This window comes from Candoia aspera, chromosome 14 (assembly GCF_035149785.1).
Source record: "Candoia aspera isolate rCanAsp1 chromosome 14, rCanAsp1.hap2, whole genome shotgun sequence".
Taxonomy (NCBI): domain Eukaryota; kingdom Metazoa; phylum Chordata; class Lepidosauria; order Squamata; family Boidae; genus Candoia; species Candoia aspera.
Window position 1 is genome coordinate 11,401,252 of NC_086166.1, and position 19,795 is coordinate 11,421,046.

The 19,795-nt window shown below is 45.8% G+C and overlaps 1 protein-coding gene across 3 annotated transcripts; it reads left to right on the forward strand.

Moving 5' to 3' along the window:
- The first annotated feature begins 292 nt into the window (after positions 1 to 292).
- ANKS3 (ankyrin repeat and sterile alpha motif domain containing 3) lies at positions 293 to 18,689 on the forward strand. Of its 3 annotated transcripts, none has more exons than XM_063314581.1 (18): positions 293 to 406; positions 1,792 to 1,841; positions 2,201 to 2,465; positions 3,393 to 3,591; positions 4,153 to 4,274; positions 6,442 to 6,523; positions 7,960 to 8,095; positions 8,907 to 9,065; positions 9,738 to 9,866; positions 10,133 to 10,245; positions 10,773 to 10,940; positions 11,693 to 11,817; positions 12,147 to 12,288; positions 12,618 to 12,790; positions 14,204 to 14,289; positions 15,620 to 15,703; positions 15,912 to 16,006; positions 16,650 to 18,689. In XM_063314581.1, exons 3-17 carry the CDS (start codon positions 2,296 to 2,298, stop codon positions 15,992 to 15,994), a joined length of 1,971 nt encoding a protein of 656 aa, XP_063170651.1. In that variant the 5' UTR covers positions 293 to 406; positions 1,792 to 1,841; positions 2,201 to 2,295; the 3' UTR covers positions 15,995 to 16,006; positions 16,650 to 18,689. The 3 variants fall into 3 exon arrangements, with proteins under 3 accessions (XP_063170651.1, XP_063170653.1, XP_063170654.1); XM_063314583.1 differs by having other exon boundaries at positions 299 to 406; positions 2,295 to 2,465; XM_063314584.1 differs by lacking the exons at positions 293 to 406; positions 1,792 to 1,841; positions 2,201 to 2,465 and having other exon boundaries at positions 3,482 to 3,591; positions 4,157 to 4,274.
- Positions 18,690 to 19,795: the final 1,106 nt, after the last annotated feature.

Genomic DNA, 19,795 nt, shown 5'->3' on the forward strand with positions numbered 1-19,795 from the left:
GAAACGACTAGCCAAGAAAAAGTAAAACGTTTGAAAGAGGTCGTGTCAACGCGAGGAAGAAAACCCCGCTATCCTCTCTTCCCTCCCCTTTTTTTTTTAAACAGCTGCTTCTCGTGTTATCTGTTAGGACCCGGCGAGACCCAGACGGAGGTTGTTCCCCCCCCCACGCTTTACTTTGCAGGGCTTTGATTGGCTGCCTGGTTCGGGAGGCGGGGAGGTAGCGCGAGCCTAGCTTTTCATTGGTGGGTTGAGCCAAGGCGATGTATGACGGACGTAATGGAAGGCGAGTGGGCGGAGGAGGCGGGAGCAGAGTGAGGTCACGTGGGCGGAGCGCGAGCGGGGCCTGCAGGCCGGGCTGACAGCCTCTGGTCGCGGTTTCTTCGCCGCTCGTTCGCTGGAGAGCCGGGTAGGTAAGGCGGGTACGGTGGCCGCGAGGGGCAAAGCCTCCTTGTCTGCGCTAGAGCCAGCCGCGTTCTCTAGAGGGTGCGGAAGACGTCGTGGCCCGGGAGCCCACGGCGCCTGGCCGGCTCTTGGCGGGGCCGCTCGAGGAACGAATGGGCGTTTGCGGCGGGTGTTATAGTGTTGGACTACAACTCCCATCGGCCCCAGCCTATGGGGGGCGGGGTTGATGAGCACCGGTGACTTTTTGTTTCCTTTATCCCAGTGTTTCTCAACCCTGGCAACTTTAAGATGTGTGGACTTCAACTCCCAGAATTCCCCAGCATGGCTGGCTAGGGAATTCTGGGAGTTGCAGTCCACACATCTTAAAGTTGCCAGGGTTGAGAAACACTGGTCCATTAGAACAACTTATAAGCACCTAGAAGAACATCAAAAAGTAATAAAAATAAGGACAATCTGGGGTCTAAAATGAATTCCGATTTGCCAGCAAGGAAGAACCTGTTTTATGATGGTTTTTATATGCCTTTGCCTTGTTTATATTGTTTTTGAATTGTTGTTTTATATTGTTTTACCTGTTGGTAAGCTGCCCAGTGTCATATATATGAGCTGGGCGGCTTTATGTGACTGGGTGGCGTACAATAAAACAATCAGGTAAGACAATTATAATGCAATAGTATAATACAACTTTAAAAAATGTAGAACAACTTATAAAAACTGTTTAAACACAGATATAACTAGGACCACAGGAGCTTGGACCAGCATCTTACACAAAGTGTAACCGTCTCACGGGCTCCCTATTTTGCTGGGATCCTGAAGCCTGTTGAAAGAACCAGGTTTTGAGGGATTTCCTAAATGCCAAAAGGGTCAGCATTTAAATATTAGTTTGTTTGTTTTGTTTTGTTTGTTTTATTGATACAGCTGTTCATCTCACATATCTGACTCTGGGTAGCTTTCTAGGTTAAAACACAAATAGTACCAAATACAACCAGGCAAGCATTAAAGTATTAAACCAAACCGTGCCATACAATCCACGGGAGAGCACAATCAATATCACGAATAATATAAACGTTTTATAGGCTCCGCACGCACCACTACCTGCTCCCAAGGCCAGATGGTAAAGATGACAAATAAAATATAAATAAAATATCAATTGGAATAATAAATAAACATGTGAGGGTCGCTTAGCCTCCTGGCCCTGACAGGCTGCAGTGCCTTGGCTAAGGCCAACAGGGTTGGGACCATCTGAGCTTGAGATCCACCCCTTGGCCAGGTAGTTTCCTATTCATGCAAGTGCATGAAACCCCCCTGGGTTGGGAATAATTTTGATTGTGCCTTTGCTTTATTTTAATGACTTCAAATTGTTTATGGCATCTTTATCCTACTCTTTCTCAGGAAATAAAGGGGGATTTCATAGGACTCTCCGTTTTACTGCTGCAGCAAAGGTAAGTTGTCTTGTTATTCCATTCCGATAGACACATAGAGATAAACCACATTTACACCCCATCTCATATCATAGCTGGCCATCTCAAACCAGTGACTCCGGGTGGCTAACCATCGTAAAAACAGTTAAACAATTAAAACAGTACCAAACAAATTAAATACAAATAACAGCCAAGAGATATTAAAATCCGTTGGTGTCAGCACCACCGGAAAACGGGGCCCTTCACATACTCGGGACCCCAGGCCCAGGCACATAGCCAGCTCTTAAAGGCAAACAGATAAACACAATGAGAGTTTTAGTAATATAGAGATAAATTATATGTTGATAACAGCGCCCCCGTCTTGTCTGGATTAATCTCAGCCCTGAGATCCTTGGTGCCCTGCTATCTCACTTCTAGTAGACCGGCGAAATTGAAGAGCTCAAGGAACTTGTTTCTTTTGGCTTCTGAGAACAGAATGTCGGAACTGAGCGATGAAGCCAGCGAGTCGGAGCTTTTGAATCGCAGCCTAACCATGTGGCACGGGGAGGGTCAGGCAGCCAGCCGCCAAGAGTTAGACGTACCTTTGGACCTTCACACAGCAGCCTCTATAGGCCAGTATGAGGTGGTGAAGGACAGCATTGAACGGTAAGAGAATATCCAATGGGAGCCTCTCACTGGAGATTCCCATTTCTCATCTTGTCTGTAATTCATCAGCAAGCAAGGCCTGATCTACAGTGCAGTAGTAGGATGGAGCAGGGTTTCTCAGCCTTGGCAACTTTGAGACGGGTGGACTTCAACTCCCAGCGTATGCTGGCTGGGGAATTCTGCGAGCTGAAGTCTACCTGTCTTAAAATTGCCAAGGCTGAGAAACAGTGGTCTGGAGATGGCGGAAGGGTGAGTCCTCATTTGAACTGCAGCTGATGGGGATGACATTTCTGAACATAAATGTATGAATTTTATGAATGCTACTTATAAAAAGTAGCACTCCCAGTAGAAAGCTATCACAGTACAGACTATCTGAGTATACATTTCTCCTGATGGTGATGATGAACATATTCCAATCAGTAATAGGGATTTTTTTTTTTACATTCCTGAGTGGTGTCTTTCATATTCAGCCTAAAGTGGGAGACTCCGTGCTGCCACCTCATTCAGCTGCATTATCTCATACTGGTAATTCAGAATGCTGTAGTTCTGTGATAATGGGTAGTTAGTAACAGCCTCAGAATGCCTTCAAGCAAACCAGAGGACATGTGAGAGCAGCATACTATTCAAACATAAGCATTTCTAGGACCATCTTGCCCAGTATTTTGTTTCCATGGCAACTGATCCAGTGTCAAAATTAAGCAGATGAGCATGGTTGGCTCCCTCTCTCATCTTCTGCAGCAAACCATGTTGAGAAGTTTGCTCCTAAAGGGCAAAATGAACACAGTGAGGTTAAAAGGATCTTGAAAACACTCATTTTAGGTCAGAGAAACAGCACCAGTGAGGAAGCGCCCTTTCTGATTTGTGAATGGCAATATCTTGTGCTGTTCCACCTCTGGGAAATCTCACATAATTTTGTGTACCTTCCAGAGGGGAGAAGGACTTGAATCAGCAGAACCGCGGTGGCTGGACTCCACTGATGTATGCCTCCTACATTGGTCACAACACCATTGTGCACATGCTGCTCGAAGCTGGAGCAAACGTGAATATGTCAACCCCAGAAGGACAGACTCCACTTATGTTGGCAGCCAGCTGTGGAAATGAATGTGTTGCTGCCTTTCTGCTTCAGGTGTGTGAGCTTATAACGGCTGTCAAAACCATTAAAGTCATGCAGTCTAAATAGGAGAAGTGCCACTTCTGGTCAGGTTTTCTTTTTGATTCAGCTAGCACAATTAAGAAACAAGGCCAAATCTGTTGTTCCATAGTGAAAAGTATGAATCAAAATAACTAACCAAATAGGATGGAATGTCTAACAAACCCTGAAAACATAGAAGAGAGAGCTGGAATATTACAGGAGGACACAGGGCCAGTACAGAAAAGATTCCTGAGTCCAGGGGATAGGGGGGAAGTATGAGAAAGAGATTCAGAGTTACACCACCTTAACTACGCTAGGTATAAGTTGACCTGGAGAATTGTTTAGGTAGACTTTCAGGATTCTGTTACGTTATTAGCAATAAAGAACTTTTCAGAAATCCAAATGGTTCTTGTTTCCTGAGTTTGCCTGCCTTGAAGAGCTTAACACCCAGTGTTGACATCAGTTGCAGTCTGAAAGGCACCTTGAATGGGCCTACTTTTCAGTGACGTAATCCTGGGGATATGTTGCCATAACAGACGTTCTGTTTCTTTGAAGCAAGGTGCTGAGTTGGAGATGAAGGACATCCATGGTTGGACTGCCCTTTTTCATTGCACCAGTGCTGGCCATCAGCAAATGGTCAAGTTCTTACTGGACAGTGGAGCCAATGCCAACCGCAGGTAGGAGAAAATGGTCAGATGCAATAGTTTTAAGGAGTGCAAGTCTGGTTATCACAGCATAATGCTGCAGTGTCTAGAAAGTATCAAGTTTGACCCCTTGATTTATAAATGACTAATCTAGAGCCTAAATGGCCATGGTGGCTGGCCTTACAGAACTCCAGCAGACCTAATCAATAAGGACTAAGTCCTACTGCAGCTTCCAAGATTTTGTGCTTCCCTCCTATTTTTATATTAAAACACTTGTGTAATCCTTGCTTCCTGGATTATGCCATGCTATGAGTGGCTGACACTTATAGGTTCTGTGGTGTGCTCTCTAAGCCTGGTTGTTTTCTTGCAGATGTTTCGTTGCCCGGCTAGGCAACATTTTAGTGCTAGAAGGGAGTGGGGTTTGCTTGCAGCTACTGTATATAAACAGAACAAACCCCACTCCCTTCTAGCGCTGAGGATGTCGCCCAGTCAGGCAATGAAACATCTGCAAGAAAACAACCAGGCTCAGAGGGCACCAAGGACTCCACAGTTCAACCCTGGGCTCCAGATATTCTCTTCTGTCAGTACCTATAGGTGCTGCTTGGATATTCTCTTCTGTCAGTACCTATAGGTGCTGCTTGGATATTCTCTTCTGTCAGTACCTATAGGTGCTGCTTGGATATTCTCTTCTGTCAGTACCTATAGGTGCTGCTTGGATATTCTCTTCTGTCAGTACCTATAGGTGCTGCTTGGATATTCTCTTCTGTCAGTACCTATAGGTGCTGCTTGCCTTCTCTGCTGTAGCTCCTGCCCTTTGGGACATCCTTCTCCCAGAGGTGAGACAAGCCCCCTCGCTCCTGGACTTCTGCAAAAGATTAAAGACCTGGTTTTGTCTGCAGGCTTGGAATGGGAGGGGGAATAATTACACCTGGGGATGGCTAGTGCCGAAGAGGGATTCTGAGGGGCCTGTTACACTCAAGGACTGATTAAGATCTTTTCGCCATGTAGATTTTATTATATTTGTATTTTTGCTGTGTTTTGTATTGTAACGGTTTTGAATTTTAATCCTGTTTTATTGTAAGCCGCCCAGAGTCCCCCTGTAGGGGAGAGATGGGCGGTGAATAAATGTATAAAAGAAATAAAGAAATAAATTACACCAAACGGGTTTACAAACTACAGAAGTGAAACCAGAAGCAAACAAACTACATGGTTTCTTTAGTATGTTGGTGAACTTGGCTGTTGCATCAAGTTATGATGCGGCGTCTTCATTTTGACGTAGCATATTGTGTGAATGCAGCTGCTTTCATTTGTTAACTGAAAGTTATGGTTAAGCGTGTTCTGCAAGTACAGCAGTGGCTGAGTTCATACAATATATGAACTGTCGTTTGTTTGGAGCAGCATCTTGAATGAGCCCTGCCATTATAGTATATTAACAATCTGTAGTTAAATAAACCTTGATTTTCAGCACCGTGATCCCCATCACAGTTTAAAACATTTGGAGTGCCGGAATAACACACCAGTAGGGGAGGATTGTGACTTCTCCATGAGGCACTTAGAGCCAGTCTGGGGTAGCGGTTAAGGAGCTGGACTGGAAATTGGGAGACCGTGAGTTCTGGGCTTCCCTTAGCCATGAAAACCATCTGGGTGACTTTGGACCAGTCATACCCTCTCACCTCAATGCACATTACAAGGAAGTTGAGGGAGAAATAGGGGGTGGGAGCATTGTTGTTGTATAAAATAGATACAAATATAATAAATAAATAAATAAATAGATTCAGTCCCTTAGCTAGCAGCCCAGAAAGACTTCATAAGCTGGGGCCGTGCCTCCTCTTTCTCACAGAGGCCGTGTGAGAATGCTCTGAGAAAGAGCCAATTGCCATGATTGCCGGCTCCCTAGCCAAGTCACTGTTCCAAAGCCATACGGTCACGCTGTCTGACTTTATGGAAGCTACTTTGGGAACTGCGTGAAATCAAGAGCAGAATGCAGATCCTTAAATAAACAGGGTGCACCTTGGAATGCAAGCTCACGTGAAATTAATCTGGATTTGTGTTAGGAGTTTTTGGATAGTTCCCTGTTCTCTCAATTCTGTGGGTCTGCAGCCAGTGTGGGGGCACTGCAGCCAGCGTGACTCTGCCTCGTTGATAATCGTACCAATTTTGACTTTAGTCTTCCATGAGTTTTATCTTTCTCTTATGCCAGGGAACCCCTTTGTGGATACTCCCCTCTGATGGAAGCAGCGGCTTCTGGTCACGAGATTATCGTCCAGTATCTTCTCAGTCATGTAAGTGACCATTGATTTCTAGGAGAGTCCAAAGCACCACTCCTGCCATCCAGCGTTTATTCAACAGTGGTAGTGCAATCTCAGCTGTAATATGCTTTTTGTTTTTGGCTGAGCACCGTGTGTGAATAAAGCTGTTACAGTTTAGGATAATTTATGTGCAAACCAGATTATTATGGTTGTTTTCAAGAACCATAAAAGGTTTTGCTTGGTGGTATGTGTTATTGAAGTCCAGGTATCTTTTCAGCATACAAAGTCTGTTATATAGCCTATGTAGACTCTAGGACTTACCTTTCTCATAGAATCATAGATTTGGAAGGACTCTTGAGACTTCAGGTAGTCCTCGACTTATGACCACAGTTGGGACCGGAACTCTCATTGCTCAGCAGTGTGTGTGTTAAGTGAGTTGTGCCCGATTTTACAACCTTTTTTTGCTATGGTCATTAAGTGAATCACCGCAGTTGTTAAGTGAATCACAGTTTCCCCATTGATTTTGCTTGTCGGGAGCCGGCTGGGAAGGTCACAGATGGCAATCACATGGCTCTGGGATGCTGCAACTGTCCTAAATACATGCCAGTTGCTGAGCACCCAAATTTTGATCACATGACTGTGGGGACACTGCAATGGTCGTAAGTGCGAGGATCTGTGGTAAGTCACTTTTTCCAGCACTGGTGTAACTTCGAGCGGTTGTTAAATGACTGATCGTAAGTCAAGGACTGCCTGTATTCATTCCACCCCGCTGTTCCAGGTAGTAATCTGAATTAAAGTATCCCCAACAGGTGGTGCCGAGCCTCTGGTTGAACATGTCCAACAAAGATAAGCCCCTACCTGTCTGAGTTGTTGGTTCTGCAATCAAACTGCCCTTGCTATCAGAAAGTCTTCCTATTTTCTAACATTCAAATTAGAATTTGCCTTTCTGTAAACTGCATCCATTATTCTGTTCTGCACTCTGGAATGAATAGAGGACATCCCTTTAGGTACTTGAGAAGTATTATAACCCTTCTCAGTTTTTTCCCCCCTTTAAGCTTCATTTTTCCTGTTCTTTCCATCTTTTCTGAACCTCAGTGATCTTTCCTGAATTTCCAAAGAGCCCACCCATTTTTAAGTTAAAGTTAGAATTTAATCCTATGAGCCTCTTGACTTAGGCTGGTTTAGTTGGTTGTTATAATTGCATTTTTCACTGTGGACTAAGGACATAATTCATGCATTGACCATTTCCAGTGGGGTATTTATAATCCACAAAGCATTGTAAAAGTTTTTTATCAAGCTTAGAAAGCTTTTCACAATAAATGCTTAATCCTCTGGTGGCTGCAATAGGAGCATGGGGACTTAAAAGCTTCACATTAGGAGCCCTCAGTTCTGGCAATTGTTTCGGTTTCTAAATGCTGCAGGTTAACTCCTACTTGTCAGATTGAATGAAGGGTGCTGTCTTCCCGCAGGGTGTGAAAGTGGACATACGGGACAGCACAGGGGCCACAGCACGGACCTTGGCCATGAAGTATGGACACATGAAGATCGTAGGGCTGATAGACTTGCACACAGCCCCTGTGCCCAAAGTCTTCCGCAGGGGCACAGGTGAGTGAAAGGCTGTAATGTAACCTGTCTTTGAAAAGAATCTTGATTCAGATGGAAGCCCAGTTTGATACAGTCGATTGATGTCTGCCCTTTGAGCCAGGCCAGGTCAGGAAACAGACTCCAGAATGACTGGAACTCTTTCTTTATTGATATAAGCTAACAGATTAACAGGATAACAAAATCTTGAAAGCCTGATTGTGTTTATTGTTTCCTCCCTCTCGCAACCCAGTCAGGCCCACGAGGTAGACAGGCCAGAACACCAACTCCACAGGACAAGTAGAACGATACTTTACCAAGATAGGCTACAATAACAGAACCTTGCAATTCTGATTGGGCTTTTTCTCCCCTCCCTCTTGTACCCTATAAGTTGTTCAGGGGGTGGGGGGGCAACCTGAGTCTCTTCTTAATACTGTCTTTGTTCCCGGGACATAGGGAATGCTTCTGTCCTTTTTGCTGACTGTTTCTGAACATTTGCTTCAAGGCCACCTCCCTGGCTCTCTACACCCAGGGAATTAAGGTGGAGCCAGTCTGAGTTGCTTTCTCAAGTTGTCTTCATTTCCCAAGCTTAAAGCATGTTTCCATAACTGACATTGCATGGTGTCTCCAAGATCATCTCTGTGGCTCTCCACACGTCTTTAGAGTATTGTGTAATTAACAGCAAACTTTAATCATGGAAAAGATCAAGAAGAGACTCCATGATGGGAATAGAGAGAGGCTGGGTGGTTCTTCTGGATCCTTTCCTCATGACAAAAATGCTTGCATATATATGTTTCGAGTCTTAAGTTCCCTGCTTGTACATTTGGACCCTCAGGAAAGTACGAAGATCTGAGCTCATCAGATGAGTCCTACTGCGCTCCCCAAAGACAAAGGCCTGTCCGTAAATCCAAAGGCCCCAGTATCCATGAAGGGCCTCACGCTCTGGCCAAGATAACGGCAGTCAGAATTGGAGGGAAGAGTCGGTTGCATTGTGGTGAGTTCAGGTTTCACCTCTGCTTCAGAACCTGCCTAGATGGGTGCTACCACTATGTTGCTTAACATCGTAAGTTAATATTGAGGGAGAAATGGAAGGAGGGAGGGCTATTATGCTGTCTTGAGTTCCTAGGGAAATAAAAAATAAAATTCTGCATAATCATTTCCCAGAGAACTTCAGAGATACCCATTTTTACTATTCTAGAGAATTTGATAACTACACCTTCTGTAAGATACTAAACCCACCAGTTGTTGTCTTGATAGTAAGTTGGGTGAAGCCAACATGCCCTAAATTTGCTCATTCTGAAAGTCTTTATTGTGAGACGTGTGAGTTATTTCAAAGGGCTAGAGGACTTGCTTGATTATCTAGGTTACCACAATTGCCCTTTTCTTCGTGTGTGCGTGTGTGTGTGGCCTTTCTTAAAAAAAAAAAAGCTTGTACGATGTTGCATGCTGCCTTTTGTTAGCTGTTTGGAGTCTTTCCAGCACAAAAGTAGAATAAAAATGATTCAGTAAATAAGGTCTCTGCTCTTTTCGCCCCCTCCCACCTACATCCATTTTCCTTCCACTGAACTCCCCAGGGAACATTTACACCGTGCAGATTGCTAAATGAAGGCTTCCCATTCATTTGTTCACCTCCCTTCCTTTCACCGTTCCTTCCTTTTACACACAGAGCAGGTCCCTCCAGAAGGCTATGTCACCTTTAAAGATGATGGAAGTGGCTTTGAGGGAGGTGACCTTCGATACCGAGATGTCATCTCTCCCATCAATGACCACGACGTGGAAAGCAGTAGCAGCCGAGGTACCCTTTGTTTTCTTTGTCTGGATAGACTGATCTCGCAGACAATCTGAGATTCCTTTCAAGGCCTTCCAGGCAGGCAGACAGACATCTTTTTAAATAAAGACTGTTTTATTGCAGTGACATTTATTTTGCTCCAGAATAAATAATCTAAAATTGACAGATTTTCCCATTGTTTTGTCAGTCAGTATCAAAGCATATAAAGGTTGCTGCTAGTAGGCCTCCACTGGGTTTGCAACTGACTCTTCTGTCACTTCTCACCATTTCAGAAGAGAATTCCTTCTTCACAAATGACTTGGGCAGTGTCCGGACCAGCAGTAGCAGTGAGGGCCTGGCCAGGACTGTGGGGATCAGCAGCGAGGGCTCTTTAGAGAGCAATGAGGTAGATACAAGAAGGGAAAACTCATGGTGGCTTGAATCTCAAGAACTGGCAACACTTTGTGGGCTCAGAAGCTAAGCAGGATTGGGCCTGTTCAGTACTTGGGTGAGGGACCACCAGAAAATACCAGGACTATAGACTAGATTGAGAAGACCACTTCTGTCTTAGTTGCCAAGGAAATGGCCTGGGTGTGTCTGTGTAGTTACCAGGAATTGAGCTTGACTTAAAGGTCTCTTAAGTGGAGGTTCCTGTTTTTAGAGCAAGCAAATACATATTCTTGGTGTGGAAGAGAAAGATGAGCTAGACCAGTTCTGGTGCTTTAAGGCAAGCTGAGGCTGAGGCTGCTCAAGAAAAAGCATGATTCTTTTTCTCCTCGGTAAGTGGGTGATTATGTAGGGCTCCTGGAGTTGTTAGGCCAATTGACCTTGTTAATGGAGGTGGTCCTCTCAATGCAGTCTAACACACCGGGGAGTTGAGGAAGACTGCTTTTCCTGGCCTTATCCCCTGTCCTTCTCTCTCAACGTGCGCAGGATTCTGACCACGCACCAAAGTCCTCCAGTCGAAAACAGGCCAAGAGTTCCATGAAGGCAAAGAATCGCTATGGCAACAGTGACACCCACTGGCCTTGGAAGTCCAGGGCATCTGCTCAGCACTGTGGCCCTGCTAACGAAGAGACCTCCTCCTGTGCTGGTCCCCAGGTAACTCCCAAGCCGTGCGAGGCTCGCAAACCCAGGAAATCCAAGAACCATCTGGATTCTGGAATGGTCTTTATTGGTAGTTGGGTATTGCAACAGAATCTTGAGAACCTGCCAGAACCATTCTCCAGGTCAAGTTATATTAAGGGGAAGTTACTCAGAGTCTTTTTCTCATGTTCCTCCCTCCCCTGGACTGACGAATCTTTTCTGTAGCAGTCCTCCTTCCTCCCCCATGTCTGTTAGACATTCCATCACAGGACACTGGTGAGGCTGTCAAGAAACTAAAAAAGTTCAGTCTCCAAGGGCCAGGCCGAGACAAAGGCAGTCCATCCCAGGGAATGGCTGCAAATGCCTTACTGCTGGCCAGCTCTCTCTGTTTGGGGTTGCTGCTCTCATGTGTTTATAACTAGATCCAGGTGCAGACTTGGCTGCCAAATCCAGTTTTTGCTAGCCAACCTCCAGTTTCCTAGAAGGAACTGTCTCTTTTCTTCTCCCTACAGCCCTGTAGAGTGAGAGACTCTGAGCAAGTGTACGATCCAAAGCCTGCTCAGGGAAGATTATATCCGAGTAGGGGGTTGCCAACATCCTGACTTCCTCAACTTTAGGACGGTTCTGCTTTAGGTGTTGCTGACTTTGTGCGGAAGCTGATAGGAATGGTGGTTTTTTTGTCAGCAGAACTGGAATAGGAAATAGCTCAGGTCCTTTTCCCCTGAGCCTCCTGAAGGTCTGTTCTGTTTGCTTCGCCTGGGCTGTAGGATCTTGCCACCTTCCTAGATCAGATTGGCTGCCTGAAGTACTTGCAAGTATTTGAGGAGCAAGATGTCGACCTCCGCATCTTCCTGACTTTAACGGAGAGTGACCTAAAAGAGATCGGCATCACGTAAGTCCCTGGGTTTCTATACTGGGGACTAGACCCAGAGCCATGCAGCTTTCCTGCTAAACAGCCTATCATTCAATGCTTCACGTGTTGCTCTTTTGGCCTTGAATGTTCATTAATGATAGTCTGGTTGCATTTGTGTCACAGCTTCTATTGCTCCGTTTGCATCTGCACAGCCAGATGGAGCGGAAGCGTTGTGCAGGACATGCAGGTAGTCCTTGCTTAACAACCACAGTTGGGCATGTCCATCCAAACAAGAGGCAGCTTTGTTCTGCCAACAGACTCCTCTCTCGGGAGCTTTCTTTCTGAATCCTGATTACCTTCCCCTGTAGGCTCTTTGGACCAAAGAGGAAGATGACCTCTGCCATTGCCCGATGGCACAGCAGTGCCCGGCCACCGAGCGATGCCCTAGAGCTGGCCTATGCTGATCGACTGGAAGCAGAAATGCAAGAACTGGCCATTCAGCTTCACAAGGTAAAGGACCCAGTCTCTCTAGCACATTGGGAAGCCTCTGCCTGGCAAAGCCCAGTTGCGATGGACAGGGATGCTCTGTTGCATCCCAGTTGAGATACGTACATGTTGATTGGGTGCCTAATTGGTTTAAGTTCCTGAAATGCTGAGAGGGTGAGGTTAAAATACTGGCACCCTTGTTCTTTTCCTCTTCAAGTCAGAGGAAGTCCAGCAGCTGTTCTTTGTTGCAGAAAAGATTGTGGGAGCGGGTTAAGTGTTCGGCGTTGAAGCTCTGCTTGCACCCAAAACACTGAACTCTGGTCCCTTTCTCCTTTCTCTCTCTTTCCTTGCAGAGGTGTGAAGAGGCAGAAGTGCTGAAAGGACAGGTGAGCCAAGAGCAGGAGCTGCGGGCTGTGGTCGAGAGCTGCCTGATGGAGCAGGACGTGGCCTGGAGCAACGCCCAGGCCAGACTCCAAGAAGCCCAGGCCGTCACCAGAAATGCTGGAAGCCTCTTGGGGCAGATGCAGTGAGTGTCTTCAGGAGGACTCAGATTTACTCCCTGTGAGATCCCTTCCTTGCACTCCCTGTTCCAAGCACTGGTGCCCACTGAGTGATCACAAGAATCAGAAAAGCAGAACGCCAGGGTGGTTTTTTTTAGGTTACTCTTCTGTTCTGGTGCTCCACATGGGCTGTTGCCTTACAAGCAAGCAAGGCTGTATATACTGTACATTAAAAAAGGGAGTGGGGAGACAAATAAGGTACAGGTATTCGGGTTAAACCGCTGAGCTGCCGATCGGAAGGTCGGCGGTTCGAATCCGCGTGACGGGGTGAGCTCCCGTTGCTAGTCCCAGCTCCTGCTCACCTAGCAGTTCGAAAACATGCCAATGTGAGTAGATCAATAGGTACCGCTTCGGCGGGAAGGTAACGGCGTTCCGTGTCGTCATGCTGGCCACATGACCCGGAAGTGTCTATGACAACGCCGGCTCCAAGGCTTAGAAACGGAGATGAGCACTGCCCCCTAGAGTCGGACACGACTGGACTTTATGTCAAGGGAAACCTTTACCTTTACTATTCCTCAACTTAAGACCACAATTGGGACCAGAACTTCTATCGCTAAGTGAGGTGGTCATTAAGTAAGTCACTCCCGATTTTATGAACTTTTTTGCCATGGTCATTAAGCAAAACATGTTGTTAAGTGAATCCAGCTTCCCCATTGACTTTGCTTGTCAGAAACCAGCTGGGAAGGTCACAAATGGTGATCACATGACCCTGTCATAAATACATGCCGGTTGCCAAGTGGCTGAATTTTGATCACGTGACCATAGGGATGCGGCAATGGTCATGAGTGTGAGGACTGGTCATAAGTCACTTTTTTCAGCACCGTTGTAACTTTGAACAGTTGCTAAATGAATGGTCGTAAGTCAAGAACTGCCTATACTAGACATACTTTCTTGAAAAGTGGTGTGTTTTTTTTTAATCTTCAAACCATTCATCCTGTCCCTCTAAATTTCTAAATTGTGATGGTACAATTGAAGCACAGTCTGGAAGCCAGAGTTGACTGAAAAAGATTTCTAGTAGTTGAAGGTGGAGACTATCTTTACCTCTATGCCACAAATATAACAGTATCAGAATAACCATGGGGCAAAATAACACATGTGACAGAATTGTGCCAAAAGTCCTACCACTTTGAATCTGGGAAGGAGGTGCTTCGGTCAGCCAAATTTCCCTTTGTTTTTAGGTCTAGCTTTACCTTCTCTGACTAGGAAAGAGCTCAGATACCACCTGCCTTTTAAGGGCTGTTTTACTAAGCCTTAGTTCTGTGCTGAATAATCCTTCCATGAGAATATTCTGGTTTCTTGTGCTCTGCTCTGCTCTCTCTCTCTCTCTCTGTTATTTCCTTCCCTAGAATCCTCCTGATGTTCTTTTGGTTTCTCTTCAGGGCCTGCCAGACAGAGCTGGCTTCCCGGATAAACCAGGAAGAGGCACCTGGCCAGAGATTGGAGATCAGAGCACAGTTAGGAGCCAGTAAGTGGGAGGCTCAATTAACGACCAAAAGCCAGATGCGTTCCCTGACATAACGCCTCTGCAGGCCGAAATAAAACAATGGGGCATGTCATGAGTACGGATGGTGAGCAGGAGGGGGCCCCTATCTAGGGGGGAAAATGCATGCGTAGTTTAGAGGCTTCGAGCTGTCATTCAAAGAAACTCAGAGCAGACCCGCCTTGAGATTTGGGGTTTATCTGTCTGGGTTTTCCCACGCTCCTTCAGTTTGGTAGGATTTTCTGTCTACTATAGCAGTTAAATAAACACTAGTGACTTTCTCCTTGTCTCGGCGTGGCCTTTGCTTAAGCCAGGACAGGGCGTGTCGTGTCTGAATGGCTATTGGAAACTCCCATTAGATATGATTTTAAACGGATGACTGGGACCAGTGATGATTTTTCCAATTAATTAATTAGAAATGGAGGGATTGGCCAGACCACTTGACCTGCCTTCTGGAGATTTGAACAAAGCCACTAATTCAGCCATGTAAATTTAGCTGGTAAGTTGCCAGCCTACAAAGATATTTTACTAGCCTGCTAGTGGCTGGTAGAGGAGGGTGGGGGTGCTCTGGCCCCCCTCCTTGCTCATTTTCTGCAGTGCCATGTCAGTTGTAGGTACCAAGCTAGTGATTAAATGCAGGGCTCCGTTCGTCTCTTCCATGAGGGCATCATTTTTGTGTGTGTGTGTAGTTTTCTTGGCAAGATTTGGTTGTTGCCTTCTTCCTAGGGCTGAGAGAGAGAGAAAGTGGCCAATCTAATCCCACTTTAGGCACAAAGCCAGCTGGGTGACCTTGGGCCAGTCCCTCTCAGCCCTGGGAAGGAGGAGGCAAGGGCCAACCACTTCTGAAAATTTTGCCAAGAAAAGTGTAGGGACCAGTCCAGGCGGGCACCAGAAGTCAAGGCTGATGAACGCTTGAAGGCACCCGCCAAAAAAGTCATGTTAGTGTTTCAGTCATTTAAGGCACCTAGAGTCAGATGAGCATGCAAATTCCTCATAAAAGATCCTTCAAGCACCAAGGGGTAGGGATGGGGAATATGCTATTATATTTGAAAGCTTGTATGAGAATTGACCTGAGCAGTGACAGTCATTTTAGAACCAGCTCTCCACCTTTCCTCTTCACCCTAATATTTTTCACAGGTGCCTACTTTTCTTACGCCGAAGCAGCCAAATTGCTTTTTTTTTCTCTTAAAAATAAAGACTACTGTGCATGGCTCTGCTTGGACTGAGATTGGGGAAGGGGCTTTTTCCACGTCCATCTCATCCTTAGAACAATGCTGGCTTGAATGAATCCTGCTGACTTCTTTCTCGGTCTTAGGCCCCGAAGGTTGGTCATCTGCCTTGAAGGCCCTTAGCCTGCCTGAGCTGTCAACTCTTCTGGAGGAGTGTGTGGGAGAAATGGGTATGGTTAACACAGGCTGTTGAGCGCTTGTCTTCTCCTCAATCTGACCAAAATGATGGCAGCAGCATGACACACCCCGGGGGTCCAAAAGGCTGCTTTCCAAGGGAAATAATGGAATGAAGGACAGCCTCCCCTAGCTTGCTTGCCATTGTGGAGGTTTTTGCCATTTCCCAACACTTGTGGTAACTGAGCCAATCTGTCTCTCTAGGGACAGCCCTTTGCTCTGTCAACCATAATCTTGAGAGGCTACAGTGTCCTGAGAAGGGCAAGGTGCTCCGCAAGCAGCCCTAGCAGTAGAGGAAGGTAAGCGAGCAAACAGCCCCCAAGACTGAGGGGTGACGTTGGTGTGTAAGATGGTGGTCTTCAAGCCCAAGGTGACTTGTGAATGCTTTGGGGGCATTTGGTTGACCATTCTGGGAAACAAGATGCTAGACCAGCGGTCCCCAACCTTTTTGGCACCAGGGACCGGTTTTGTGGAAGACAATTTTTCCACGGACCGGGGTTGGGGATGGTTTCAGGATGATTCAAGTGGCGGAGCTCAGGCAGTAATGCGAGCAATGGGGAGCAGCTATAAATACAGATGAAGCTTTGCTTGCTTGCCCACCACTCACCCACTGCTGTGTGGCCCGGTACCAGTCCGTGGCCCGGGGGTTGGGGACCCCTGTGCTAGACCACTCCATAGATTGCTTGCATCATCCAGAAGGTGTTTTACATTAGTAGACTGAAGTCGGGCTCCTGCATTACACCAAGCCATCTGTGGCTTGTTTGTGGTTCAGCCCAATATGTGAATCCAAGTTAATGCATTGGAAAACTTTTGTCTTGATGTGATGTGAGAACCCAGCTCCAAAGTCTGCTCAGCCTTGTAAAGCATCTGCCCCAAGTAGCAGTGCCCAGTTGCTCCTGTCCCCTTTGAAAAGCCGGCTGAAGTCCATGCTGTGTGTTGCAGAGATGCTGACGTTGGGTGATCATTCCACCCTGAAACTGTGTTTGCTGAGAGAATGAACAAGTGCAAGTGATGGATCAACTGCACAGGCCATCTCCAGCAAGAGCCGCAGAAAGCGCGCCTGCTGTTGGTTACGAGTGAGGGCAGATCTGCTGAGTGGCACACCTGCTGTGCTGAAGGAGGAACATGGGTCTGAATCTGCAAAGCCAGAAGAATGGTGAGCACAGGAGCTCTCTAAAGCTTGGAAGTTCCAAGCAGGCAAGTTAACGTGTGCCTTGTGGAAGACTTGCTTGCTATTTCTTAGTGCTCAAGCAAGCATTGTTGATACCAATATCCTGGTTTCTTCTTCGTCTATCCCTGGGTCCACAACAGGAAACATAATGGCAATAAAACCCTCAGCCTAGGGACTTCATCTTCTTTTGACCTAGAGACCAAAAGAGTTTGCAGTTCTCCCCTCCCACCATTTTACGGCTACCCTTTCTTTTGTCCTCCAGTCAAATGTGATATTTTAATGTGGGAATGCTTATTTTTAGCAGGAACAAAATGCACCTTTTTGGCATCCTTTATTTTAGCACACAATTTGAGATTATAGTCTCACACTTGACAATAAGAGATGCCCCTATTAGCAGAAATGGGGTTGTAAAATCTGCTGGTAGTCAGAACAAGGTACTCTGGATTTGGCTAAGGTTCTAGTTCTGAAGGGCCAGAGATGACACCCGGTCTTGTCCTTATAAGAGTGGTAATCCTAGGGTGTGTAAGGCCTCTGACATAGAGCGCATGCTCTTTCATTGAAGTGATCTCATGGATAGCTATTCCAGGGTAACTGATGTTGCAAGATGGTCCTGAGATTCAAAGCAGAAGGTTGTCCAGGTTCTCCAGCTAGCAGTCAAAGGTAATGGTCCTGGAAGTTCTGAAGAAGTTGTATCTGCCGGAGCCCATCCTGATCGTTGAAGAGCTGGTGGGAAGGAGTTGAATGCCTTTTCATTCTATTTTCTTACTGATACGCCTATCTCCCAAGTGCCTTGGCTCACTGTACACTTCTATTTGGCAGAGATTCCCAAAAGGTAGAACACAGAACTCAGTGAACCTGCTTCTTCTGTAAAATGAGTCACCCAGAACCTGGCTTGGCTGCCATCAGCAGCAAATGTTTATGTGCTAGGCAGTGGACGAAGGGTAGCATGGCTTTAGAAAGATCCACTGTTTGAGAAGACGACTGATGCTGCCAGGGGGAGCCTCTATGCAGTGGTTGGACTTCCTTCTCTATTTCACCCCATGATCGTGTGGGCATTTTTAAAGCCTGAGTGAGCACTCCAGGGTTCACGGCTGCTAATACTGTTAGTTAAAGGGAGTTGGGTGTGAAATGTATTTTTTCTGATGCGCACCATAAGAGTCCTCCTCTCGGAAGCGGTACAATATTTTAAAGAATGTCCTTCAACTTTTAATATTGTTATAGTCTGGTTTCTCTTCAGATAGTATACATCGTTTGCCTTTTACTAAAGATTGTGATTTTTTTTTAGCTGTCTTAAATTATTTCTGGCAAGGTGCGATAGAACTTCATGAAGTACAAATCAATTTAAACCTTGGGCATGGCTGTACTACTCCCAACCACAAGAGGAACTCAAAGGATCACAGGGTTTTACGTGCTGGCTCATCCTTCTCCATCTGGTGTCTTCTGGATGTTTTAAAAAGGCTCCAGAGCCAACATAGCCAGGGATCAGAGATGATGGGCATTATGATCTGAAACTAGTGGAGGGCACCAGGTTGGAGAAAGATGGAGGCAGGGTTTCTAGCAAGAGTATTTTATGCTCTTATGCCAGCTGCTCTCATGTGTGCCGGGACCATTTTGTAGAGACGGTAGTTCAGTCATAAAATGCTCAATTGTAGACTGAAATGGTACAGCTCAGGTATGTCTTCATCGCTTTGTTTTTTTGCATGTGAAAACCAGACATTTGGCTATTTATAGCAACATAGCATAAAAATTGCGACCTATTTTTGATATACTGAAGTGGATGCTTTTCAAATAAAACAATGTTTTAAAATGCATGATTTAGAACAACCTTTTCCTATCTCGTGGCCTCCAGCTGTGTTAACTGTGCTAAGTGGGAATCTACCTTTTCTTCTGAAACATCTGGAAGGGGCTATATACAGAAACTTTGCTGGCCTGTATTGTAGCGAAACTGAAGCTCGCGGGAGCCTATTTATCAGAACTAATGACCCAGCTGAAATAATGGGAGTTGTAATCTAATAAATCTAGAGGACGCCAAATGTGGAGAGCGTACCATAGAGTATGTTTCACAGGGAGGTTTTGGAAGAGAGGTTTTAAACTGCTGGAAGTCTCTGTGTCAAGCATGGGTTGTGGGGAAGAATTTTTTTTGCAAATCCAACCCTCATCATCTTTGTGAATAAATCACAACAGTGCTTAAACGGTTCAAGATGCTGCTTGGTTGTGGATTTTACGTATGTACGTGATTCATTTTTTTATAGGGTCTTCCCCTACCTGTCTTCGGTGTAACACAACTGCAACTCAGAGCCACACGTTGTCAAGTGCCTCCACTTTCAGTCCCCTGTATTATTAATGTGGCATCTTTGTGGGAGGTGGAACTTTCTGCAGACATAACTCAGCAGGCTAGGAGAGGCTATGCTGCCACTTTCTTTTTGGTGACATAGCTTTCTCCAGACCTGTGCTAGGAATGAACAAGGAAAGTGGAGTCTTTATGGTGCTTCTGCTATTGATATTCACAAGATCTTTCCATTTAGAAGAGAGCCCTTCATGGTTTGCTTTGCAATGAAGAGCATTAATAGCTACCAGTGTTCTACTTCTACTGTTTTAGTCCAGCTGATATGCTGGAATCTTCTAAAAAGACGTCTGCCATCCCAGCTGCATTCCAGAACTGTTCTGCTTGGCAATGCTCTGCCTCCCAATGCCTCCCTGCTTCCAAATCAACGGCTCTTTAAATTACATCCAAGCACCGAGGAAGGGACTTCACACCTTGATTGACCAACCTGATTGCTCCTTCACAGCCTCTGTGATGCATTCCTTCTGCTGAAAAAATATTTACTTACCCTGTTTTTAATACATGTACAAATGTATATGAGCACCAACATCTTTCAGTGTTAAATCCAAAAGAACGTATCAGGCTGGGCTAAGC